The 26876-nt window shown below is 47.8% G+C and overlaps 1 protein-coding gene across 1 annotated transcript in view; it reads right to left on the bottom strand.

Moving 5' to 3' along the window:
- The window catches only part of clip2 (CAP-GLY domain containing linker protein 2), a 173088-nt gene continuing 146212 nt past the window's right edge, over positions 1–26876 (bottom strand). The window contains exons 12-18 of the mRNA XM_070856805.1: positions 24255–24411; positions 18904–19063; positions 16135–16305; positions 15076–15162; positions 8055–8158; positions 6593–6701; positions 1–201 (exon numbers count right to left, since the gene is read on the bottom strand). Coding sequence (XP_070712906.1) covers positions 1–201; positions 6593–6701; positions 8055–8158; positions 15076–15162; positions 16135–16305; positions 18904–19063; positions 24255–24411 — 989 coding nt within the window. The remainder of the gene's footprint in view (positions 202–6592; positions 6702–8054; positions 8159–15075; positions 15163–16134; positions 16306–18903; positions 19064–24254; positions 24412–26876) is intronic.

Genomic DNA, 26876 nt, shown 5'->3' with positions numbered 1-26876 from the left:
TTACCACCATTTTGCTGCGGCCATGCGGCGGAATCGAGAGGTCGCCACGTTGCAGTCGATTGGCCGCCCCGACACATTCACCTCGGGGATTTTTCGGGCGGTCCCCACTTCAGCCCCGTTGCTGCCGACCGCCCCAAGCGCATCATCAAAGCGCGCACCGCTGCTCTCCCGCACCTCCAGCCCACTCCGCACAAAATTTACCTGAAAAAATCGGCAATCTGCCACACGGTGCTCCCGACAGCTTTCTCTGTCGGTGCACCGTGTTTCTTGTGTGAGAGCCACGGCAGCCCTTCAAGGGGAGGGCGCACTGCCGCGGCCGCCATGTTTTTTTTTTTGCCGGCCGACTTCCCGATCGGTCGGACAATTATTGCCCCGGGTTTGGCCGGGCCACCAACAGGCCGCCTGACACCCCCTCTTGGGTGGCAGGCCGCTGGCCCGGCCGAAACCCTCCCTGGGGGCCCAGTGGCCGAAGCTAAAACAATCGCTGCCCTTTAAATGAGGGGAGAGACGTGGTGACGCACACGCGCACTGATGTCACCATCGCTCCGTGACGATCCCGGCCCCACCTCCGACCCTCACCAGCACTTACTTCTGCCCCCATTATGACCAGCTTCCGGTCCGATCCAAATAAAACAGCGAAGAGGAGAAAATCGATCGGAAGCCCGCCTCATCGCACCAGACGGTAAAAACATCCAAAAAAGGTAGGTGCACCAGCTTTCTGCTGGCCCTGGATTTCGGCCCCAATGTCTCACTCTGGGAGGGGGAGGGGGGCTGGGGGGTCCCTGTTGTGGGGGGATGGGAGACAATGTCTCAGTCTTGAGGGGGTGTGGGGGTTTGGGGGAAAATAGGAGAGGATGTCCCTGTGGGGCAGCGGGGAAGTCACGTTTTGGGGTTGGGGGGGGGAGGGTGGTGATTGATGTTAAATTCCATATTGTTTCCTTCTCAAGACTGCATTCCTGGGAACCTGATGGAACATGTGCTGGTCAGGATCATTATTGATTTAATTACAATTATAATTATTCGTGTGCTCTGGAGCAGAGGTGTTCCTCGCTCCATACACCCAGTGTCAGCTGCACCTCCCAAGAACTGGGATTAAATTCATGTTCTTTAACATTGAACAAGGGAGTCTGTGCTTACCGGGCCCATCCTGCCACCTAGTGTCGGCGACCCAGTACTGCAGGCATCATTCAAATGGGTAGTTTGTTTTCACTGAGCATGGGCAGTGGGGATCAGCACCTTTCACACCCACCACATTTGGGCAGAGTGAGGTACGAGGATTCAGCCCTCCTCAGATCATCGCCCACACCTTCATCACCTGAAGGCTCAATGTCTTTAACTTTCTCTCACCTCTGCCTTCCACGAAGCACATCTGATGCTACAAATGTCCTCTCCCACACAGAACTTTGCACTGTAGGTGTAATGTACGCACCTGTGAGAATGCTCACAGAGTTATAGAGCTGTTGTCACCCTGTGTGGAGGGGAGCGGGCAGGTCGGAAGGCCTCCTCGTAGGACTGCTCCTGGGCATGGCCAAGGTTGCCATTAACCGGACCAGGCAGCGGGCGATCGAGGGGGTCGTTCAGCCTGACTGCCTGCCTCTCTTGCGCGGCTACGTTCGAGCCAGGGTGTCCCTGGAGATGGAGCACGCGGTGTCCACCGGTACGTTCGCGGCCTTCCGCGAGAGGTGGGCGCCGGAGGGACTGGAGTGCATCGTCACCCCCGGCAACCAAATTTTAATTTGAACCACATGTCTAAAGTTTAATTTGTTTAAGTTTGTCGGTTTTAGTGCCCCCCCGCCCCCCACCCTTTCAGCCAGGGGGCACTTGTATAATTTGTGTTTTTAGTGTCCTCAAAAAAAAAACAAGGGGGCACTTGATTGAAAGTCTTTGGAGTGTGACCCCCCCCTTTAATCAGGGGGCACTTGATTATTGTGTCTATAAAAATAGTTGTAGAGCTGTTGTGAAGGCCTCCTCATGGGACTACTCCTGGGCAAGGCCAAGGGGGCCATCAGCTGGTCCAGGCAGCGGGCGGTCGAGGGAGTCGTTCAGCCCGACTGCCTGCCTCTCTTCCGCGGCTATGTTCACGCCAGGGTGTCCCTGGAGATGGAGCACGCGGTGTCCACCGGTACACTCATGGCCTTCCGTGAGAGATGGGCACCGGAGGGGCTGGAGTGCATCACCTCCCCCCTCCAGGAACAGAATTTTAATTTGCTTTGGCTAGGTTCCCAGTTGATTTGGAAATTTCTGGGTTCTAATGCCTTTCCTAACAGGGGGTGCTTGATTTAAAGTTCTATCTAAAATAGTTGTAGAGTTGTTGAGTTGTGAGTGGCTTAGCCAGCCACGTGATGTTCACAAGACTCAATAAAACCCCAGCCAGTTGGGTTCAGGAGATCCACAATGAGGCAGGTGGTTGTGAACCTGGTGGATGAACTGATAATGTGAAGTGTGATTATTAAACCTTTGCTAATGAACTAACTAGTTCTTAATAGCGATGTGGTGCTATGAATTCTTAAGCAAAGAACCCATGAAGCAAATACATTACAGTTGGGTACTTGACAATCCTCCACGAATTAAAGATTAATATCCACACACTGCTGAGAGCAACCCCAGAGAAAAATCATAGGGGTATTAAACAAAGTTTTTTTCAGTTTCTTTTAATAGTGTGTTTACAGTGGAGTTGAGGGGAAATGGCTGTTTGACCGACTGTCAAGAATCATCCAATCGGAAAGGGAATAGACTATTCATCACCCAATTGGTGTGGGAAGTTGGGCATGTCAAGCAACCAATGGTGGGTGTGTGGGTGGGCAGTGCTAGTGGGAGGCAGGAGGTCATGTGATGAAACCTCCAGGAATATGTCCAGTTAGCAAGCCTGTGTGCAGGCCCATCCTCACTCAGCTCCCCCGAATCCTTGTAACGGATCCACTACAGGGTCCCAGTACTGGTGTTGAATCCTTCCAGGGCCCCATGACCTTCTCCACTCTATGGACAGTAGTCTACTTCTCATTCCTGCTTTTTCTATGCACCAGTTGGTGGCTATTTTCTTTTGGCCATTTGCCCCCCCCCCATCCTGTGGAACCCTCTCCCCTAACAAAAATCCCTCTGCCTTGATTGGTGCCCCCCAGCCCCCCCTCCCACTGCCTACCATGTTTTCACTTGCCTTCCTTAACTCCTGTGTTTTCTCTCTCCCTTTCCCTGGGCTGATCATTCACTTGTCTGCAAACTCATAGCTGATCCGAAAGATTCCTTTCCCTGCCATGTCTCAGTGCCCTGCCTCTTCAGCCCTGGCAAAGCCCGCTAATTGTTTGAGGTGTCTTCTGTGGTTCTCCAGAGGCTTTCTGAACTTGTTGCCCCCTATTGTAACAAAGGTCCTCATCGCTTTAAATTAGCCATACTATATTGCAACCGTGACTACACATCAAAAGTACTTCAATGACTTTGATTGGTTTTAGGACATCTTGAAGTCATAAAAGGCGTTGTATAAATGTTATTTTTCTTCCTTACATGTAATTTCCCTCTCCCACCACTTGTACGCTCTTTAGATCTGTCCAAATTTACACCGGAAGCTACGCTAACGTGTTGACAGAGGAAAGTTGAGTGAAGCTTTTTTGGTCATCTAGAACTCACTAATCGTCATTCTGGCAAAATGGGCAGTTACCCCAAAATCAGAAAATATAGCCCAACAAATGTTTTTATTATAAGGACAGGTAATGCAACAGTCCCAATAAAACACAGATAATGGTAAATAAACTTGGTACTGAAAGGACATTGATGGAAGACTGGGAATCACCAATAAAATATCAGCTGGGCAGGTGATTGTCACGTGGCTGTCTGGAGGGCAGCATTCAGAGATTTTAGCAGTTCGAACACAAACTTATACAGGAATGACAGGTCTCGTCTGTAGCACAAATAGGATCAAAGCAAATTACAAGATTGATTCAAATTGCAAAAGCAAAGCATTTTATACCGAGCTCTAGATGTTTTTCTCGTGACCTCTTTTCAATGCGGCCCTTCACACACTCTCGCTGTCAGCCACAGCCTTTCTTGGTTATTTTCTCATTGTACCACCATGATCACTGATTTTCTGAACTTTCCTTTCTTGTAAATGCATACTCCCTCCTCCTTGCATTTGCACACTGTTCAAATCTAGATGCATCATTACAATGTCTACGACCAGCACTCAATCTTTCCCAGTACTAAAACCTCATCCATGCCTTTGTTACCTCTAGACTTGATGATTCCAACGCACTCCTGGCTGGCCTCCCACATTCTACCCTATGTAAACTTGGTCATCCAAAACTCGGTTGCCCGTGTCCTAACTCGCTCCAAGTCCCGCTCACCCATCACCTCTGTGCTCGCTGACCTACATTGGCTCCCAGTTAAACGTCTCTATTCCAAAATTCTTATTCTTGTTTACAAATCCCTCCATAGCCTCACACCTCCCTGTCTCTAATCTCCTTCAGCCTCACAACCCCCGCCCCCGAGATGTCTGCGCTCCTCAAATTCTACCCTCGAGCATCCCTGATTATAACTTCAAGAAAGGTGACAAGTCCAATTGCATTAATTAGAAGAGTTTCCCTGCTGTCTGCCACAGGGAAAGTCATTGCAAGAATCTTCCTCAGTCGTCTTCTCCCAGTGGCTGAAGAGCTTCTCCCAGAGTTGCAATGCAGATTCCGCCCACTAAGGGGCACAATGGACATGATCTTCACCGCGCAGCAACTCCAGGAGAAATGCAGGGAACAGCACCGACCCCTATACATGGCCTTCTTTGACCTCACAAAGGCCTTTGACACTGTCAATCATGAGGGATTATGGAGTTTCCTCCTCAAATTTGGCTGCCCTCAAACGTTTGTCTCCATCCTCCGCCTGCTTCAAAATGAAATGCAGGCCATGATCCTGACCAACGGATCCAGCACAGACCCAATTCACGTTTGGACCAGCGTCTAAGCAAGGCTGTGTCATTGCACCAACACTCTTCTCAATCTTCCTCGCTGTAATGCTCCATCTCACCCTCAATAAGCTCCCCGCTGGAGTGGAGCTAATCTACAGAACAAACGGGAAACTGTTCAAACTCCGTCGCCTCCAGTCCAGATCAAAGGTTGTCCCATCCTCTGTTATTGAATTACAGTACGCAGACGACACATGCGTCTGCGCACACTTGGAGGCCAAACTCCAAACCATCGTCAACACCTTCACCAAAGTGTACAAGAGCATGGGCGTTACATTAAACATCCGTAAGACAAAAGTCCTCTACCAACATGTCCCCACCACACAGCACTGCCCCCCGATTATCAAAATCCACAACGAGGCCTTGGACAATGTGGACCATTTTCCATACCTCAGGGGCCTACTGTCAACAATGGCAGACATAGACGACGAGGTCCAACACCGCCTTCGGTGTGCCAGTGCAGCCTTTGGCCACCTGAGGAAGAGTGTGTTTGAAGACCAGAACCTCAAATCTGGCACCAAGCTCATGTTCTACAGAGCAGTGGTGATACTCACTGTCCTATATGCTTCAGAGACATGGACTATGTACAGCAGCCACATCATAGCACTGGAGAAGTACCACCATCGCTGCCTCCGCAAGATCCTGCAAATCCATTGGCAGGATAGGCGCACCAACGTCAGTGTTCTCGCTCAGGCCAATATCCCCAGCATTAAAGCACTGACTACGCCCAATCAGCTCCACTGTACAGGCCACATCGTCCGCATGCCTAACACGAGACTCCCAAAACAAGCGCTCTACTCAGAGCTTCGACATGGCAAGCGAGCCCCAGGTGGGCAGAGGAAAGGCTTCAAATACATCCTCAAAGCCTTCTTGAAAAAGTGCAACATCCCCACCAACGCCTGGGAATCCCTGGCCCAAGACTGCCCAAAATGGAGGAAAAGCATCCGGGAAGGCACTGAACACCGAGTCTTTTCGCTGAGAGCAAGCTGAAACCAAGCATAGACACGGGAAGGAGCCCACGACAACCCAAGCACCCCACCCACCCGTTCCTTCAACCACCGTCTGCCCCACCTGTGACAGAGACTGTAGATCCCACATTGGTCTCAGTCAGTCACCTTAGAACTCATTTTTAGTGTGGAAACAAGTCATCCTCGACTCCAAGGGACTGCTTAAGCAGCAGAAGATAACTGCTCAACCATCGGTGGCCGTGCCTTCAGCTGTTTGGGCCCTAAGCTCTGGGACTTCCTCCCTAAACCTCTCTTTCCTCCTTTAAGGCCAAGCTTTAGTCATCTGCCTTAATTTCTTATGTGGTTCAGTGTCAAATTTATTTGTTTCGTCTTAAAACACTCCTGTGAAGCGTCTTGGAATGTTTTACTACGTTAAAGGCGCTATCTAAATACAAGTTGTTGTTGTAGTACCTCAAACTATGGAACTTTTTATCCTTGCCCCCAAGTCTTGCCTTCCTCTGAAAATGGAGAGTTTTTAAAACCCAAATATGCCGTCACGTAACTATTACTTGTTGATTTACCCATCATCCTTCCTGTTCTTTTCAAACCATGCCATTTCCCTGCAGCATGGCCTCGATGTTCTCCACTTAACTTAGTTTCTCAGCAGGAAAAAACAGACATGTTTTTGAGGAGAGTGACTGACCTTCTCTGTGGTCTCGGCTCGATCTGTGGACGTGGATTGTCTGCCGGACAGCTCTCCGGGGCCTTTCAGCTGCAGTGACTCAGGGGAAGCGCAAACACTCATCTCTTCTCTGGGGAGACAGACAGAAGAAGCCCTGTGAGTTATCCACTCCAATACAAGTGGTCTCCACCCGAAATCTTCCAATGTCCTCAACATACAGACTGGGGGAAAAGGTGCTTTTACAACTGCTTTGCTAAAGGAACCTTCCTGGGGCATTTTAAAGCTAGATGTTCCCGTATAGAAGCGGAGAGTAGCGGATTGTTCAAAATGGAGGTGGACGATGCAGGTGCAAGGTAACATCAAAACGCACTGCCAAAGCCCCCATTTTATTTTAATGGTAAATATCGGTAAGCACACCGACTCTTAGTCAGGGGGCAATTTCAACCCCTAATGACTATCTCAGCAGGATTGGCGGAGCCTTGTTGGTCTTAATGGTCCTTTCCTGTTCCCACAAATCCTTGTTTTCTTACTAAGCTCGAGCTGGACTGTAAGACTCAATCGACAAATTTAATCTGGGAGAGCGAAGTCATTGTAAGAGCATTAGTAGTTCAGTGCCACTGTCAATTAAAAGAGTTCATTCTACAAATGGGTCAAATCATCAGGATATAGACCTAGAGGATCCAGAAGGTTTTAGATACAGGTGTACGTGTTTCTGCGTGATTCAAAAAGCAATACAGCTCGAGGCAGCCAGATCATTTTAAAGGATTGAGTCTTACAGTCCAGCTCGAGCTTAGTAAGAAAATAAGGACTTGTGGGAACAGGAAAGGACCATTAAGACCAACAAGGCTCCGCCAATCCTGCTGAGATAGTCATTAGGGGCCGATATTGCCCCCTGACTAAGAGTAGGTGCGCTTACCGATACCTACCATTAAAATAAAATAAGGGCGCTGGCAGTGCGCCCTCCTGTTTAAGGGCGGACACACCACCCAGACGCGGGGGAAAGCGGTCAGTGGCACAGACTGGTGGCAGCAGCACTCCGTCAGGGCAATTTCCCATTGGGGTCAGTGAGGGGGTCGCAGATGGTCAGAGCGTACCCAACGGAATGGCAGCACACGTGGCGCTGAAACCCGTCCCCACCGCTCCAGCCTCGGGGCAATTTCGGACGGGTTGGCCCATCCATCTGCGCCTGCTCGGCGCGGCCTGTCCACTCCATAAATGGAGCTGAAGGAGGGGGGGCAATTTCGGCCCCTAGAGGCACATCAGAACAGCCTGGGGGTTGCCACCACTCTGAAATTCCTCCTCCTCTCCCACCAATGTGTTTTGCCTCTATGTGGCACATTTGGCAGCTCAGCGCATTGAGGGGATCCAACCGCAGCCTTCTCCCCAGGTTTTGTGGCCCGATACTTTCTCCAGTGAACACCCTGAGTTTCTGTATTGCTACGGCAACGACCAGAAGAGATACTAATAGCAGAGGGAGCCGCACATTTCCTTGAAGAGCTTTTCTATTCTTCTGTTCTCGGTGACCAGCAACTGCTTCGCTCGACTGGAGTCGTGTTGGCGCTGTGGAGAACGTGACCTCGAGTATTCCTACATGGGACAGAAAATTGGGAGGTAACGTCACTGATCTTAAAGAGACAGCATTTCATATGAGTTTACAATATGACAAAGATCTGAGACAAGTTTGTAAGTGGTCAAGATGTCTTGAATCAACGGAAATCTGATCCTCTAAATAAGGGGATAGTGAGGGAAGGTGGAGTCCAGCTACAAGATCAGCCGTGGTCTTACTGAATGGCGGAGGAGGCTGGAAGGGCCTTTTTCTTATGTTCCTATGTTCTTATAAGTGCGGGCTTGAATTGTGTGTGCCAGAGGCACCCTTAGCCTTCGTTTACAAGGTCAAGGCTGAGATTATAACTGGATTGGAACAAGCAAAGTAACTTCTAACCTCTTGCAAGAAGAGGGTGGCATAGTAAGTTAGACACTGGACTTTAAACTCTGGGCCCGGGGCTCAAATGCAACCTACACCAAGGTTGCCAACTCGGGTTCAACGTATTCCTGGAGGATTCATCACATGGCCTCCCAATCCCAATCACACCACTCAGTCAAACAGCCTATTTTTGACATCTTCAATACTTTATTGCCAATAAATAAAACCGTTCGAAGAAAATGAAAATAATTCAATTCTTTTTAGTGTTCTGATGATGTTTCTCGTGCGTTGCTTGCAGCAGAGTCCAGGAGATCAATCAGTCATTCCTGGAGGGTTGGCAACCCAAATGTTCATAGAATCATACAAGTTTACAGCACAGAAGGCGGCCATTTCAGCCCATTGTGTCCATGCCGGCCGACCAAGATCTTTCCAGCCTAATCCCACTTTCTAGCTCTTGGTCCATAGCCCTGTAGGTTACGGCACTTCAAGTGCATATCTAAGTACCCTTTAAATGCAGTGAGGGTTTCTGCCTCTGCCATCCTTTCAGGCAGAGAGTTCCAGACCCCCACAACTCTCTGGGTGAAGAAATTTCCCCTCAAAACCTCCCCCCAATTACTTGAAATCTATGCCTCCTGGTTGTTGACCGCTCTGCTAATGGAAATAGGTCCTTTCTATCCACTCTATCTAGGCCCCTCGTAATTTTATACACTTCAATAAGGTCTCCCCTCAGCCTCCTCTGTTCCAAAGAAAACAAACCCAGCCTGTCCAATCTTTCCTCATAGCTAAAATTCTCCAGTCCAGGCAACATCCTCGTAAATCTCCTCTGTACCCTCTTTAGTGCAATCACATCTTTCCTGTAATGTGGTGACCAGAACTGTGTTTTATACAGTTCAAGCATAACCTCCCTGCTCTTGTATTCTATCCCTTGGCTAATAAAGGCAAGCATTCTGTATGCCTTCTTAACCACCTTATCTACCTGGCCTGCTACCTTCAGGGATCTGTGGATCTGCACTCCAAGGTCCCTTTGTTCCTCTACACTTCTCAGTGTCCTACCATTTAATGTGTTTTCCCTTTCCTTGTTAGCCCTCCCAAAATGCACTTCCTACTGATGGAATAACAGATTGCTTCCATCTGCTGGCTTCATGGGTCCCACACAAAATGAATTTAGCCACCTCACTCCCGTTTATAGTGGGAAGATCCTACAAACAAGGAGCCGGATCTGACGGCTCGTCTGTTTAGCAAGCTGAAGGGCTGTAACAGTGCCACCTGGTGAAAGCAGTTTCCTCACAAAACAGGTGGGTTTGGAGCGTGGGGCCAGTTAAATTAAGAGAAATCGGATTTCTCCGTCCACTTCCGATTTAATGGAGGTGAGATGGGGCCCAGGCCGCTCCCGGAAGGGCCGGTATGTCAATTTAAATATAAATATTATGATGAGGCTGTAAGCCTCTTTCTTCACCTCCATTTTGTTTTTAACTGCTTGTGGACTGACTTCCCACAATTCACAAAGACCGGCAGGTAGAATGAGGCGGGGACTGCTGCATCGAGGAGGTAAGTTGGTTCATACCTACCTCTCGGATCCAGGGTCCCGAGCATACTGTCATGTGTGTAACCTTCATGTAACTGTAATCTTCATAACAACACTGCATACTGTATACACCTAAGAAATGCACACCTTGACCACAGGGGTGAACTTGTGGGAGACACTCCTCACCTGGTCATCCCCCAGGTATATAAAGGGAGGTCCCACGCAGGGTCATCACTTCTTGGTCCTGTGAATAAAGGTACAGGTCACAGAGTGACCTTGTCTGCAGAATGTGCCTCGTGTGAATTTATAGTAGTGTGCAAGGACATTACATTGGCGATGAGAAACGGGAATCAACGACTCACGAGAATGGCCACCGGTAGCACAGAGGAACGGTACTGTGTTGGTGAGGACTGGGATGATTTCGTTGAGAGGCTCCAGCAGAGCTTTGTCACGAAGGACTGGCTGGGAGATGCAGCGGCTGACAAGCGAAGGGCGCATCTACTGACCAGCTGTGAATCCAAGACCTACGCGCTGATGAAAGACCTGCTCGCACCTGAGAAGCCAGCGGACAAAACCTTTGTAGAGCTCAGCAAACTGATTGGTGAGCACCTCAAACCGGCGAGCAGTATACACATGGCCCAACACCAATTCTATACACACCGACATTGGGAAGGACAGAGCATACTGGACTTCAGTTGCGGACCTGCGGCACTTGGCCAGCCTCTAAGTTCACAGACGCCTGCAGTGGGGAGATGTTAAGGGATTTCTTTATTGAGGGCATTGGTCATGCCGGAATGTTCAGAAAGCTAATTGAGACCAAGGACTCAAAGCAACTCTGCTTCCAATGTGGCGATGGATCAGGGAGTTAACATTGTAAACGCGACTCAGAACCCCGCAGGCAGGCAAGGGCAATTCGACACCACCCAGGCAGCAACAGACTCTAGAGTGGGTCCTCAACAGAGACAATGGCCGGTTCAACGGACATTTACGCCATCACGGTGGACAATGAGCCCCGGGATGGGGCCATTGACACCCATTAACAGAGTGCTCACTAGTAATCAAACAGACAATCAGAGAGGAATGCCTGGGAACAGCCCTTTTGTTCACAACGATCTAAGCTTATGCTGGAGGTGCGGGGACAGACATGCTGCAAAAACCTGTAGGTTTCAACAATTTATCTGTAGAAATTGTAACTTCGGTGGACATTTAGCCAGAATGTGCAGCAAGCCCGCAGCAAGGCTAATTTACGAGGCAGATGAACCAGAAGAGGGGTCTGCAAGGCAGGTTGATGCTTGGGACAAAGCAATGGACGCTGAAGTTCAGCGGGTTCATGTGGCAAACATCCACAGCTCATATACCAAAACGCCACCTATTAAATGGCATCCCGGTGCGCATGGAACTGGACACAGGGGCCAGCCAGTCACTTATGAGTGTCCAACAATTCGAGAAACTATGGCCACTCAGAGCTAACAGACCCAAACTAGAACGCATTGACACGCAATTACGGACGTACACCAAAGAGATTATCCCAGTGCTAGACAGTGCAATGTTGGTGGTCACACATAATGGATCAGAGAACCGGCTGCCACTCTGGATTGTCCCGGGAAATGGTCCCGCGCTTTTGGGGAGGAGCTGGCTAGCCTAGATGAACTGGAAATGGGGGGGATGTGCACGCCATTTCATCTGTGGAGCGAAGTTCATGCTCACAGGTCCTACAGAAATTTGAGTCACTATTTCAACCTGGTGTCGGGACTTTCAAAAGGTACCAAAGTAGTGATACGCATCACCCCGGATACCAGACCAGTGCACCACAAATCCAGAGCTGTGCCGTATGTGATGTGGGAGAAAATTGAGTGAGTTGGACAGGTTGCTAAGAGAGGGCATAATTTCACCCATTGAATTCAGCGACTGGGCAAGCCTCTTCGTCCCTGTCCTAAAAACAGATGGCTCGGTCAGGATCTGTGGCAACTACAAGGCCACCGAGTGTCACTACAAGACCAATACCCGCTTCCGAGAGCAGAGGATCTTTTTGCCACACTGGCAAGCTGTTCACCAAGTTGGACCTCACTTCAGCCTACATGGCCCAGGAACTGGCCAAAGAATCCAAGCTACTGACCATCATCACCACTCACAAGGGGCTGTTTGTCTACATCAGGTGTCTGTTTGGCATTCGATCAGTGGCCGCTAACTTTCAAAGGAACATGGAAAGCCTGCTCAAATCCATCGCTTGAACAATCGTATTTCAGGATGATATCCTCATCACGGGTCGAGACACCGAGGAACATCTCCACAACCTGGAGGAGGTGCTACGCTGACTGGACCGGGTAGGCCTGCGACTAAAGAAGTCAAAGTGTGTGTTTTTGTCCCCAGAGTGAAGTTTTTGGGCAGGAGGGTTGCCGCAGACGGGATCCGGCCTACCAAATCCAAAATGGAGGCGATTCGTCGTGCGCCCAGGCCCAGCAACACATTGGAGTTGCTTTCATTTCTGGGACTCTTGAACTATTTCGGGAACTTTCTGCCGAACTTAAGCACATTGTTGGAGCCGCTACATGTGCTCCTGCGTAAGGGTTGCGATTGGTTTTGGGGGGACTGTCAGGGTGCGGAACCTGCTTTGTTCTAATAAGCTGTTGGCCCTGTACAACCCCTGTAAGAAATTGGTTTTGACATGTGATGCATCATCCTATGGGGTTGGGTGCGTGTTGCACAGAGTAATTATGAGAGCCAACTCCAACCTGTGGCTTATGCCTCCAGGTCGCTCTCCCAAGCAGAACGGGGATATGGGATGGTTGAAAAGGAAGCACTCGCATGTGTCTACGGGGTGAAAAAGATGCACCAGTACCTTTTTGGCAGAAGGTTCAAGTTAGAAACGGACCACAAGCCATTAACATCCCTGTTGTCAGACAGCAAAGCTGTCAATGCCAACGCGTCAGCTCGCATACAGCGATGGGCTCTCATGCTGGCTGCGTATGACTACACCATATGGCACCGGCCAGGCACCGAAAATTGCGCTGACGCGTTCAGCAGGCTTCCACTGGCCACCACTGAGGGGGCAGCGGAGCAAAGCGCTGAGATGGCCATAGCTGTCGATGCTTTTGACAGCGCAGGCTCCCCCATCACAGCCCGCCAGATCAAAATCTGGACCAACAGAGATCCCCTTCTATCCTTGATGAAGAAATGTGCCCTGACTGGGGATTGGGCGCCCGCACACGGAGCATGCTTCGAGGAGGCCAGACCGTTTCACAGACGGATGGATGAACTCTCCATCCAAGCCGACTGCCTACTCTATGGCAGCCGGGTAGTCATGCCCCAGAAGAGAAGGGAAGCATTCATCAGGGAACTCCACAGCGAGCACCCAGGCATCATGCTAATGAAGGCCATTGCCCGGTCACATGTGGCCGGGAATTGATGCAGACCTGGAACACTGTGTTCGCAGGTGCATGACGTGTGCCCAGCTGGACAATGCCCCCAGGGAGGCCCCACTCAGCCCGTGGCCCTGGCCCACCAGACCATGGTCACGTATTCACGTAGACTACACGGGCCCGTTCATGGGAAAAATGTTCCTCATTGTTGTTGATGCGTACTCGAAATGGATCGAGTGCATCATTTTGAATTCGTGCATGACATCCACCACTGTGGAGAGTCTGCGTATGGTCTTTGCAACCCACGGCTTGCCGGACATCCTGGTTAGCGACAACGGCCTATGTTTCACTAGCTATGAATTCCGGGAGTTCATGTCGGGTAATGACATCAAACATGTCAGGATGGCACCGTTCAAGCCGGCTTCCAATGGCCAGGCGGAACAGGCGGTCCAAATCATAAAACAAGGCATGCTCCGGATTCAAGGACCCTCCCTTCAGTACCGCCTATCGCGCCTCCTACTGGCCTATAGGTCCCGACCGCACTCGCTCACGGGAGTCCTGCCCGCGGAACTACTCATGAAAAGTACACTTAAAACTCGGCTGTCCCTCGTTCATCCTGTCCTGTCCGACATTGTTGAGGGAAAGCGCTAGTCCCAAAATGAGTGTCATGATGGTAACTCAAAGGGGCGATGTATAGAAATCGATGACCCTGTATTTGTTCTTAATCACGCTTTGGGGCCCAAGTGGCTTGAGGGTACTGTAATTGGCAAAGAGGGGAATAAGGTCATAGTGGTCAGACTTAACAATGGACAGATATGCCGCAAGCATCTGGACCAAGTTTAAAAAAAAGGTTCAGCATGGACACTGAGGAACTTGAGGAAGATCATGAGATGCTGCCCACACCACCGTCAGTGAACGAGCAACAAGAGTATTCAGCAGCATGCACAGTCCCTGCGGTCAGCCCGGAATCACCACAGGTGACAGAGACGCATGCCAAGGCTCAACAACCAGAACCCCAACTGCGGCGCTCCACGAGAGAGTGTCGACCACAAGACTTCATCTTTGACCCCATAAGACATTGGGGTGGGGAGGGGGGGGGGGGAGGGAGAGGTGATGTCATGTATGTAACCTTCATGTAACTGTAACCTTCATAACAACACTGCATACTGTATACACCTAAGATATGCACACCTTGACCATAGGGGGTGAACTTGTGGGAGACACTCCTCACCTGGTCATCCAGGTATATAAAGGGAGGTCCCACACAGAGTCATCACTTCTTGGTCCTGTGAATAAAGGTACAGGTCATAGAGTGACCTTGTCTGCAGAATGTGCCTCGTGTGAATTTATAGTAGTGTGTAAGGATATTACACATACCTTCCAGCCCCTCACTCCCTCAACCCCGATTGGCGACCCCTCCATATGGCCCCTGATCACCTTCCGAGGCCTACGATCCCCAAAATGAGGCCTCTTTCCTCCTCGCCCCAGTGATGATGCAGAGGCCGGCCACAATACTCTGGTGGCTGGCCCCTATCCCCTCTCCTCCTCGCCACCACCATCCCCCCCCACCCCCACCGCCGTCTGAATCGGCAACCGACTGCGGGATGGGGGGGGGGGCGGGAGAGAGGTCCGGGGGTGGGGGGGCTGGAGCGAATCCGGGGGGGCATCAGCAATATTCTGTGAAATTCTTGCTCACCTCTTGCTTGAAGCACCTGCTCTCTGTCATAGCTTCAAGTTGTCCCCGTTGATGGACCCCATTTGCGGAGCTGGCACTCTCCAGTGTCTATTAAACAAAGACAAGAGAAAACACATTACCTGAAGAACCATCGATGGCCCCGGGACCAGGACAGAAAAGCTGCACATTCAATGCAGGCCCATTTAAAGAGCTGCCGGGTCAGCAGTTTAAGGCGAAGTGTTACTGCAGGTGTAGTTAAAAGGATCACTGTTTGTGGTGGTATGACCAGCCCAATCCAGTCTTATATTCAACCTGGTATGATGTAACTAGTTGAGAACATACATAAGAAATTGGAGCAGGATTAGGACATTTTGCCCCTTAGTCTGCTCCACCATTCAATAAGATCATGGTCTGATCTTGGCCTCAACTCCACTTTCCTGCCTGTTCCCCATAACCCTCGACTCCCCTTAAAAGGATGACCAATCATTGTGATGGTAGCACAAGCCAATCCAGTGTTAGATCCAACCTTGACCAATTGCGTTGATATTTCTATGTGCTGAGTGAAAATGGATCCATAATCTTCTATATTGGGGCAATTTTACAAATTCACACTCCCGGCATATCTGCTGGGAGCACACATCAGGCATCTGGGCATGATTTTATGGATGCTAAAATTAATGGAGCCAAAGTCATGGGGTCCACAGGCTGGAATTCCCAATATGCGCTCCCAGTAGACGATACCAGGAGTGTGAATTGATAAAATTCTCCCTTACATCTCTCTCTGTGCTGGTTGCCATGCTGGGTCTCCACTTGGATCAGGATCGTAGTGGAACCTAATGTCAACTTATTGGGTCTTGAGAGGCCAAGAATAACAACTTGCATTTATATAGCGCCCTTAACGTAGAAAAACGTCCCAAGGTGCTTCACATTGGGAGCGTTATCAAACAAACATTGCCACCGAGCCACACAAGGAGATAATAGCACATGTAACCAATGGCTTGGTCAAAGCAGTAGGTTTTAAGGAGCATCATAAAGGAGGAGAGAGTGGTAGGGAGATTTAGGGAGGATCTGGGTTCTTGCCTGCATGGCTTCCATGAGTTTCTCCATCTGCTGGTTCTGCTCCAGGGCACTCCGCAAGGTCTCCTCCGTGCTCACCAGTCTGTGCTGCAGTTTGGAGATTTCAGTGTCTGTCTCAGTGTCCTGCAGTGAGGCTGGGCGTCGCTTCTGGTCCGGTTTGTATTTTTCAGTACCCTAAAACAGGAGAGAGAAATCACTGTCACACAGATCCGCATTAGGCAGCTCTTTAAAATAAAACAAATTCTATTTCATTTGAACCTTCTTTGAGCTGTGCACAGTTCTGGTCTTCTTACCTACGGAAAGACATACTTGCCTTCGAGGGAGTGCAACGAAGGTTCACTCGACTGGTTGCTGGGATGGGGGGGGATTGTCCTTTGAGGAGACTAAGCCTATATTCCCTAGAGTCAGAAGAATGAGAGGTGATCTGATCGAAACATAAAATTCTTAAGGGGCTTGACAGGGTTAATGCTGAGAAAATGTTTCCCCTGGCTGGGGAATCTAGAACCAGGAGTCACAGACTCAGAATAAGAGGATGGCCATTTAGGACTGAGATTAGGAGAAATTTCTTCACTCAAAGGATAGTGAATCTTTGGAATTCTCTACCCCAGAGGACTGTGGATGCTCAGTTGTTGAATATATTCAAGGCAGAGGTCGATAAATTTGGGGGAATTAAGGGATATGGGGATAATGTGGGCAGGTAGAGTTGAGGTAGAAGATCAGCCGTGATCTTATTGAATGGCGGAGCAGGCTCGAGGGGCCAAATGGCTTACTCCTGCTCCTATTTTTTATGTTCTTTAGTATGAGAGATTTCGAACAGAAATCGGTTTGCCGCAATGATTTCGGTAAAGTGTACTGGTGGCTTCACTATGCGGTGGAGTCAACATCCAGCATATGAAGTACTTACTTTGTTTTCCCTTTCAGTTTTTTGTTCCCCCTTCTTCATTACTTTTGTTCACCTTATCTACCTTTCTCCTGTTATGGACCAAGAGAAAGGAAGTAAGTTCTGTACAAATGGAGGCAGAGCTTACCCATACTGCTCAGCGAGGGAGAAACTGCTCTATAATGTGTGGTGATTACATCGGCACGGCCAGTCCCAACAGCATGGGTAAGACCACCCTCCATTGGGATGATACTGCCTGTACCCCAGCACTGTTAAATTTAGATTGGGTTGAGAGAAATGTTGCTTTTAGAATTCTGGGGCTAGTAGGCTTAAATGAGTCTTGATACCAATGGAAAATCATCAATTTGGAATACAGTATTCCCAGTCAATACATGATTGAGTAAAATCTAAGGTCGGACAGCAGTTATTATTTCTTGGAAATGTTTGCATTGCAAAAAGAAAACTTATTGTAAATTTGTAACAAAAACAAGCCACACCAGCAACAAGCAGAATAAAAGTGCTGCACTTTAAAAAACAAACTCAAAATTCCTGTCACTAGAAAGAATGGAATAACTTGCATTAATATAGTGCCTCTCCCAACCTCAGGACATCCCAAAGCGCTTTACAGCCAATGAAGTACCAAGAAAAAGCAGAACAAAAAAAAAGTGCTTCAGCCCAAACTGGGAACCTCTAAGGAATATTGTTGATGCATACAGTGAATATCGGGCAGGATTTATGAAATGGAAGATAGTGAGTTAATTAAAGCACTCTGCCATGACCCTTTAATCAGCTCAGGATTCCAGCATAAACCCCGCTGCATCATTTACATATACCTTGGTAAAATGGGCTGTCCTTTTTCTCTCTTTGTCTCTCTCTGTTATGAAGCTGATCTAGACAATAATATAACACAAGAGTAATTTTTTTTTTCCTAATTCACTATCAATAATAACTTATAGCTTCTACGTCACAAAACCGATATTCCTAAAGGTCTTGCATTATATAGCCCACAGCCCCCCTTATTCTGGTTCACCAATTTGTCAATTCCAGCCTCAGAAAAATGCTCATCACACAATTCATCTAAACCATGCAGTAGCTCCCCTTGGAATGCTCAATGCTGCACAAAATGGAAACGGTTTTCATTCCCAGCGCTGACATCCCTTAACGGGCACAAAGGTTGACCAAAAAATCATTTAAAACAATCAATAACTGCGGCTTATGCTCAACAAGTTTTGGTGTCACTTTTCCATTTATAGGTGTTCCAGTGTCGCAAAGTCTCTGTACATACTGCAGATCAGTAGGAAGATGTAACCTTCAGCCACTAACTAAAACCTCCCGAGTTTGACACAACTGTGCTCCCCATTCCATTTTAATGTTAATATCCTCCCCCTCCCCCCTCCCCCCGCCCCCTCTCCCCAAGGTTCAAAGTGCTCATGCAACACATTGGATAGTTGAGAAGACCAATAGCCAACCCTTGACTCAAGCCTCTGCTATGGCCATCCCATAACTAGCCACCAGGGTGCGCTATCGAACCCTGACTGATACTTCCACGAGACTGCCCGACTTCATCTGGCCTTCCTGTGCTCCAGCCATTTTTGATCAGCTCACTAACATCCAGTAAGCATGGAAGCCAGATTTGGACCACAGAACCTGCAGATACAAAGTTAATTTGGATATCTCGTCAAAATAAAAGCAATTCATCCTCAAGAAATCTGAAAGCGACAAAAGAAACTCAGATTTTCCTCATAAGCTTGACCCTGGTTTAGCAAACATAACAGCTGAGGTCAAACCAAACTCAACTGATCCCTAGGGTCACCGATCCTACAGCCAATGATCTAAATTGCACCTTCTAGATTGAAGATAATTATTGACCCAAGGAGCTGCCGTTTACTCACAAGAACATATAGTTTCTCTCGGAGGACCCTGATGTCTTCCTGTAGCTTCTGTTCCTTCATTCTCCACTCAGCTTTATGAACTTCCCTGTTGAGGTCCTTTTCCCCTCCACAGGTGTGACGGTTGGTCTCCAATAGCAATGAGCGTAGTTCGTTTAGATTCCTAGTTTCATGGATAATTGAAAGATTCAGCAATGAGAGGCATGTGTGGAAGTTTAAGGGGGAGAAAAGCACTAATTGTCAGTGTGCAAGCATTTTGATACAGTTCAGATAGAGTGCGTACCTGATCATGACACTGTTAGTCTGAGCCAAGACTACAATCAAACAGAAAACTGCCAATATCTGCCTGGTGAAGGTGGTGAGGAACACGGTTAGGATAAAAGACAATAAGCCTGGGGTGATCCAGCATTTAAACAATGAATATCAGAACTGAAGTTCAATCAAAGACAAGAACATTCCATTTGAACCATTAAAATTCATCCCTTCAGTATCCTAACTCTCCCAGATGAGCGTTGAACAACATTTTCAACACTCCAGTGCTTTTGTTCCTACTATCTTTCTTAGCACATGGTTCCAAACATTTATCACAGAGTAAAGTTCTTCCTAACCTAATTAAAAGTCTTGCGTACTCCAAAATTACAGCTCTCGAAGCGTCATGCCCGCAAACATTGCCAAAAATTTCCTTGGGAGTTTTCCCAATTGGCCTCTGTAACAAACGGATAATCGGCTGAAACCCCGTTTACTAGCTTTATACGGGGTTTCTGCCTAAATTACGGTTCCTAAATCGGGAATTTCCTCAACGATTCTCCCAGAGCGTGTTCTCGTAGGGCAGGAAACTATGATTGGCTCAAATAACCAAATGCTGTTAATTTAGCTATGCCGATAGATCCAATTGATTCATCAAGAATCGATGAAACAGTGCAAAACCACTTCCATTCACTAGAAAGGAGAGCTTCCAAATCAGCAAGGGCCTTTCTTACTAATATTTGTCCAATGGGTCTACAGTTGCCTGCAGTGAATTGGTTACCATTTCTATTAAGTTTTCTTGCTTTCAGTCCTGTAAAACTTTCCCAATGCCCAGCAATTCCTTCATGATGACAGTCAATGCCCCATAAATTTCCTCCTTATTCTCCTTCAGCACCGCAGGATTATGTATCACCTGACCTGGGGAGTTTATTAGTCTTCAGTCCCTTTAACTTATCAAGTATCTCTGCCACAGTGACTCCAAAATCCGACATGATATTTGATGTCCTACAAGCTGGATAGTAAACTAACCTCGGATTTTTCAATCCGCATTATTTTAAGACCATCGGTAACCATTAATTTTAAGCAGGTTGTGCCGACAGTAAAATAACACAAGTCAGAAAACATAGGCTTTAAATGAACATTTTTTGTTTAGTTGGCAAACAAGGCAGTCAACTTGCAGGATCAAACTGGAGAGATAATCCACAGCTTCTCTTCTTCACTACCAAACATCATCTTAAACCCCTCTCCCCCGCCTCCCTCACCTCCAACAAATGCGAGGGGCTCATGGATTTCCTCGTCACAAGATTGAGCCTCTCTGTTCAGCTGCCTCTGTTGCTTCCCCTTCCCCCACCCACCTTATCCCAAGCCAAATCTCCCCTGCCCTAGCCCTAAACCCATGTCTTGCTTTAGTTTTGCTTCTATCTCCCTTCATGCCCTCTGAACTCACCTTATCCACCTTGCTCTGTTCCCAGTAAACTGCTGACCACCCTGCCAACTGCCCTTGCCAGTTCCCATGCTAATCGCTATTGTAAAAGATTCCCTCTCGTCGGCTGCAGTCCCACTCCCTTTCAAACCTGCCACAACCACCGGTTGAAAAACTTACCCACGGCTCCTCTCGACTTGCGCTATCGCCCACCTCTCTTTCCTCTCCAAAGTCCTTGAACATATAAAGCAAAATACAGCGGATGCTGGAAATCTGAAATAAACACAGAAAATGCTGGAAACACTCAACATCTGTGGAGCGAGAAAGAGAGTTAGCGTTTCAGGTCTATGACCAGTTATCGAGCTGAGATGTTAACTCGGTTTCTCTCTCCACAGATGTTACCTGACCGGCTGAGTGTTTCCAGCATTTTCTGTTTTTTATTCCTTGAACATATTATTGCTTTCCAAATCTATGCCAATCTTTCCCACAACTCTAAGTTTCAATCTCTCCAAACAGGTTTCCATGCCCGCTGCAGCACTGAAACAGCTCGTTGTTACCGCTGTAAATGAGTGTAAATGCACTATCCTACCTTGGACTTCCTGCATCCTTTGACATGGTCGACCACACCACCTTCCTCTAATGTCTCTGCTCCGTTGTCCAGTTCAGTGGCACTGCCCTCACCCGGTTCCAGGCTTACCGGCCCAATGGTAGCCAGAGCATCCCCAGCATCTCTTCCTGCTCTCACACAGAGGTAATCTGGAGTCCCTCAAGGATCTATTCTTGGCCTACTCCTATTTCTCATCTACACGTTCCAATGACATGGGCCTGAATTTCTTGGGATGCTCTGTCATTGCACCTCACCTCTCTCAACCCCTCCACTGACTCGGTGTTGTCAGACTGCTTGTCGAACATCTAGTTCTGAATGACCCACAATTTCCTCCAGTTAAAAATTAGGAAGACAAAAGCCATCAACTTTGGCCCCTGCCACAACTCCTTTCCCTCACTACCGATCCAACCTCCCCCCTGGCTACTGTCTCAGGTTGAATCTGACTGTTTGCAACCTTGGCGGCCTATTTGATGCTTATCCGAGCTTCCGACCCTATATGGTCTCCTTCACAAAGACCACCAACTTTCACCTCTAACATCGACCACCGAAGCTCTGGAATTCCCTCCCAAACCCCATCCACCTCCAACTTCCACTAAACTCTTCTTTAAAAGTTTGGTCAAAGAAGTGGGCTTTAGTTACCCTTCTTAATATCCCCTTATTTGTCTTGTCGTGTAATTTTTGTCTGATGGGACATTTTTCTACATTAAAGGCGCTATATAAATGCAAGTTGCTGTTGTACATAAACAGCAAATGAAATGAGATAAATAAATTGATCTGTTTTTTTGGGTCAGGGTACCAGGAGAATTCAACTAACATTGCAAAAATATTACCTAATCATTCATTTCATTGTGGGACCTGCTGTTAAGGTTTAGTAATTTAGCAGGTTAGTGTTTATGGAGCAGTCGCTAAATTTGTTTTTGGGAATAAATGGGTATAATTTATATTAACACAATGGCTGGCATTAATTGTGCGTTAAGAGTATGTATAGTAGCAATTAACTAGATCCGTTCCCAATTGGATTACATAGGATATACAGCACAGAAACAGGCCATTTGGCCCAACCAGTCCATGCTGTGTTTATGCTCCACTCGAGCCTCCTCCTGTCTTTCCTTATCTATCTATCAGCATAACCCTCTATTCCCTTCCCCTCATATGCTTGTCTAGCCTCCCCTTAAATGCATCAATACTATTTGCCTGAACCACTCCCTGTGGTAGCAAGTTCCACATTCTCATTACTCTCTGGGTAAATAAATTTCTTCTGAATTCGCTATTGGATTTCTTGGTGATTATCTTATATTGATGACCTCTAGTTATGCTCTTCCACACAAGCCTCTGTTATGCTCTTCCACACAAGTGGAAATACACTCTCTGTACCTACTCTATCAAAACCTTTAATCATTTTAAAGACCTCTATTAGGTCACCCCTCAAGCCTTCTCTTTGCAAGAGAAAAGAGACCCAAGCCTGTTCATCCTTTCCTGATAGGTATACCCTCGCATTTCTGGTTATCATCTTTGTGAACCTTCTCAGCACCCTCTCCAATGCCTCGATATCCTTTTTATAATATGGCGATCAGAATTGTACGCAGTACTCTAAGTGTGGTCTAAGCAAGGTTCAATACAAGTTCAGCATAATTGCTCAGGCTTGATTCATGCGTACATTATATTCAGGAGTCAGTGTTCCAGCAGTGAAAGGACCAAGATCCATAAAGTATCTTGAAGCAGACAGGATAGCATGCAGGACACAGGAGAAGGTGAGACATGTGTGGAGCACCAAGGAGATTGGAGAAAATACCAGGCTGTCCCGATGGGAGTGTGACCAGGGCATGCGTACCAATGACGTCAATGCCATTGGTTACATTGTTGTGATGCAGCATATCTGATCTTGAGAAGGCAAAGGCATAGCACACAATTCTGTTACAACGTGAACTTTGCATTGTGAATAATTATGTGCAGAGGATTAGTACGTCACCCACAGGACTGCTGAGATTTACTATCACTACTGACTACAGCTGCTCTCAGCTCAGGAACACTTGCTATTACTTACAGTACAAAATAGTCACAAGTTTACAAATAGCATGAATACTAGCTGTCCTACGGCATTGTTTGTTGCATTGATGAGTCTACAGCACACTTGGTATGTTTAACTGCTTCATCATTAGCAGTCCCTCGGAGTCGAGGATGACTTGCTTCCACACTGGAAACAAGTTCTCAGGTAACTGAAGAGTCCAATGTTGGACCTACAGTCTCTCACAGGTGGGGCAGACAGTGGTTGGAGGAGCGGGTGGGTGGGGAGCCTGGGTTGCCGCACGCTCCTTCCGCTGTCGACACTTGGCTCCAGCTTGCTCTCAGCGAAGAGACTTAAGGTGTTCAGCGTCTTCCTCGATGCTTTTCCTGCATTTTGGGCGGTCTTGGGCCAGGGATTCCCAGGTGTCAGTTGGGATGTGACATTTTTTCAAAGAGGCTCTGTGGGTGTCCTTGAAGCATTTTTTCTGCACACCTGGGGCTTGCTTGCCGTGTCGGAGCTCCGAGTAGAGCACTTGTTTTGGGAGCCTCGTGTCAGGCATGTGGACGATGTGGCCCAGCCAGCGGAGCTGATCGAGCGTGGTCAGTGCTTCGATGCTGGGGATAATGGCCCTAGCGAGGATACTGACGTTGCTGAAAAATCAGCAGAAACTGCAAGTACTTGTTGTTATGTATTAATGCTTGGGGGTCACCAAACACCAGAGGGCGCCGCGGTCGGAGATCATCGGACTGTACGCATGTGGCATGTGTGCTTGGTCACCTGTCTATAAGCTGTGTGTCTTTGTCAAGCTGGCACTCTTGGGCTGGAATAAAGATGGATCAGGTTACACCTGAGTGAGTTTACAGTAACCAGTTTCATGAGTCATTACACTTGTACAGGTGCATTTTCTCTTCCCTGGTTACTCAGTCATGTTTGTACAGCTTCTCTCAGCCATCTGGCCCCCGCCACCCCTACTTTTAGTCATGTCTGATTGGCTTTGCCGTTGGATACTTAGTTGCTTCCCCTCCAACCCCCATACACACATCTTTTTAGCGATGAAGACCAACAACTCTCACCTTTCCTTTTTCAGCAGCTCTTGACTAATGAGGACCAGCTGTCCTGAAGCATCATGAGATTTCCGGGTCAGCGCTTCCAGCTCCATTTCCAGTTTGACTTTCTCCTTTGTCGTTGCATCGGCCTTTCTCTCGGAAGATTTGGACTTGTGTTCTAGAGCTGTGGAAACAGAAAATGTGATTACTAACCTCACGCGATAACATCTATATCTAGGTGATCTACACAACCAGTCAAACCCACTGCATGAAACATTGAGTGTATTAGGGATGGTTTTCTAGACCAATATGTCGAGGAACCAACTAGAGAGCAGGCCATCCTAGGCTGGGTGATGTGTAATGAGAAGGGACTAATTAGCAATCTTGTTGTGCAAGGCCCCTTGGGGAAGAGTGACCATAATATGGTAGAATTCTTTATTAAGATAGAGGGTGACACAGTTAATTCGGAAACTAGGGTCCTGAACTTAAGGAAAGGTAACTTCGACGGTATGAGGCGTGAATTGGCTAGAATAGACTGGCAAAGGATACTTAAAGGGTTGACGGTGGATAAGCAATGGCAAACATTTAAAGATCACATGATTGAACTTCAGCAATTGTACATCCCTGTCTGGAGTAAAAATAAAACGGGGAAGGTGGCTCAACCATGGCTAACAAGGGAAATTAAGGAGAGTGTTAAAGCCAAGGAAGAGGCATATAATTTGGCTAGAAAAAGCAACAAACCTGAGGACTGGGAGAAATTTAGAATTCAGCAGAGGAGGACAAAGGGTTTAATTAAGAAGGGGAAAATAGAGTACGAGAGGAAGCTTGCAGGGAACATAAAAACTGCCTGCAAAAGCTTCTATAAATATGTGAAGAGAAACATAGGTCCCTTGCAGTTGGGTTCAGGTGAATTTATAATGGGGAACAAAGAAATGACCAATTGAACCAATACTTCGGTTCTGTCTTCACGAAGGAAGACACAAATAACCTTCCGAATGTACTCTGGGACAGTGGGTCTAGAGAGAAGGGGGAACTGAAGGATATCCTTATTAGGCGGGAAATTGTGTTAGGGAAATTGATGGGATTGAAGGCCGATAAATCCCCGGGGCCTGATAGTCTGCATCCCAGAGTACTTAAGGAAGTGGCACTAGAAATAGTGGATGCATTGGTGATCATTTTCCAACAGTCTATCGGCTCTGGATCAGTTCCTATGGACTGGAGGGTAGCTAATGTAACACCACTTTTAAAAAAAGGAGGGAGAGAGAAAACGGGTATTTATAGACTGGTTAGCCTGACATCAGTAGTAGGGAAAATGTTGGAATCAATCATTAAGGATGAAATAGCAGCGCATTTGGAAAGCAGTGACAGGATCGGACCAAGTCAGCATGGATTTATGAAAGGGAAATCATGCTTGACGAATCTTCTGGAATTTTTTGAGGATGTAACTAGCAGCGTGAACAAGGGAGAACCAGTGGATGTGGTGTATTTTGACTTTCAAAAGGCTTTTGACAAGGTCCCGCACAAGAGATTGGTGTGCAAAATCAAAGCACATGGTATTGGGGGTAATGTACTGACGTGGATAGAGAACTGGTTGACAGACAGGAAGCAGAGAGTCAGGATAAACGTGTCCTTTTCAGAATGGCAGGCAGTGACTAGTGGGGTGCCGCAGGGCTCAGTGCTGGGACCCCAGCTCTTTACAATATACATTAACGATTTAGATGAAGGAATTGAGTGTAATATCTCCAAGTTTGCAGATGACACTAAACTGGGTGGCAATGTGAGCTGTGAGGAGGACGGTGAGAGGCTGCAGGGTGACTTGGGCAGGTTAGGTGAGTGGGCAAATGCATGGCAGATGCAGCATAATGTGGATAAATGTGAGGTTATCCATTTTGGGGGCAAAAACACGAAGGCAGAATATTATCTGAATGGCGGCAGATTAGGAAAAGGGGAGGTGCAACGAAACCTGGGTGTCATGGTTCATCAGTCTGAAAGTGGGCATGCAGGTACAGCAGGCAGTGAAGAAGGCAAATGGCAAGTTGGCCTTCATAGCTGGGGGATTTGAGTATAGGAGCAGGGAGGTCTTACTGCAGTTGTACAGGGCCTTGGTGAGGCCTCACCTGGAATATTGTGTTCAGTTTTGGTCTCCTAATCTGAGGAAGGACGTTATTGCTATTGAGGGAGTGCAGCGAAGGTTCACCAGACTGATTCCCGGGATGGCTGGACTGTCATATGAGGAGAGACTGGATTAACTGGGCCTTTATTCACTGGAGTTTAGAAGGATGAGAGGGGATCTCATAGAAACGTATAAGATTCTGACGGGACTGGACAGGTTAGATGTGGAAAGAATGTTCCCGATGTTGGGGGAAGTCCAGAGCCAGAGGACACAGTCTAAGGATAAGGGGTAAGCCATTTAGGACTCAGATGAGGAGAAGCTTCTTCACTCAGAAAGTTGTTAACCTGTGGAATTCCCTGCCGCAGAGAGTTGTTGATGCCAGTTCATTGGATATATTCAAGAGGGAGTTAGATATGGCCCTTACAGCTAAAGGGATCGAGGGGTATGGAGAGAAAGCAGGAAAGGGGCACTGTGGGAATGATCAGCCATGATCTTATTGAATGGCGGAGCTGGCTCGAAGGGCCGAATGGCCAACT

Source organism: Pristiophorus japonicus, chromosome 16, assembly GCF_044704955.1.
Source record: "Pristiophorus japonicus isolate sPriJap1 chromosome 16, sPriJap1.hap1, whole genome shotgun sequence".
Lineage (NCBI taxonomy): Eukaryota > Metazoa > Chordata > Chondrichthyes > Pristiophoridae > Pristiophorus > Pristiophorus japonicus.
This window is presented reverse-complemented; position numbering and strand designations above follow the sequence as displayed.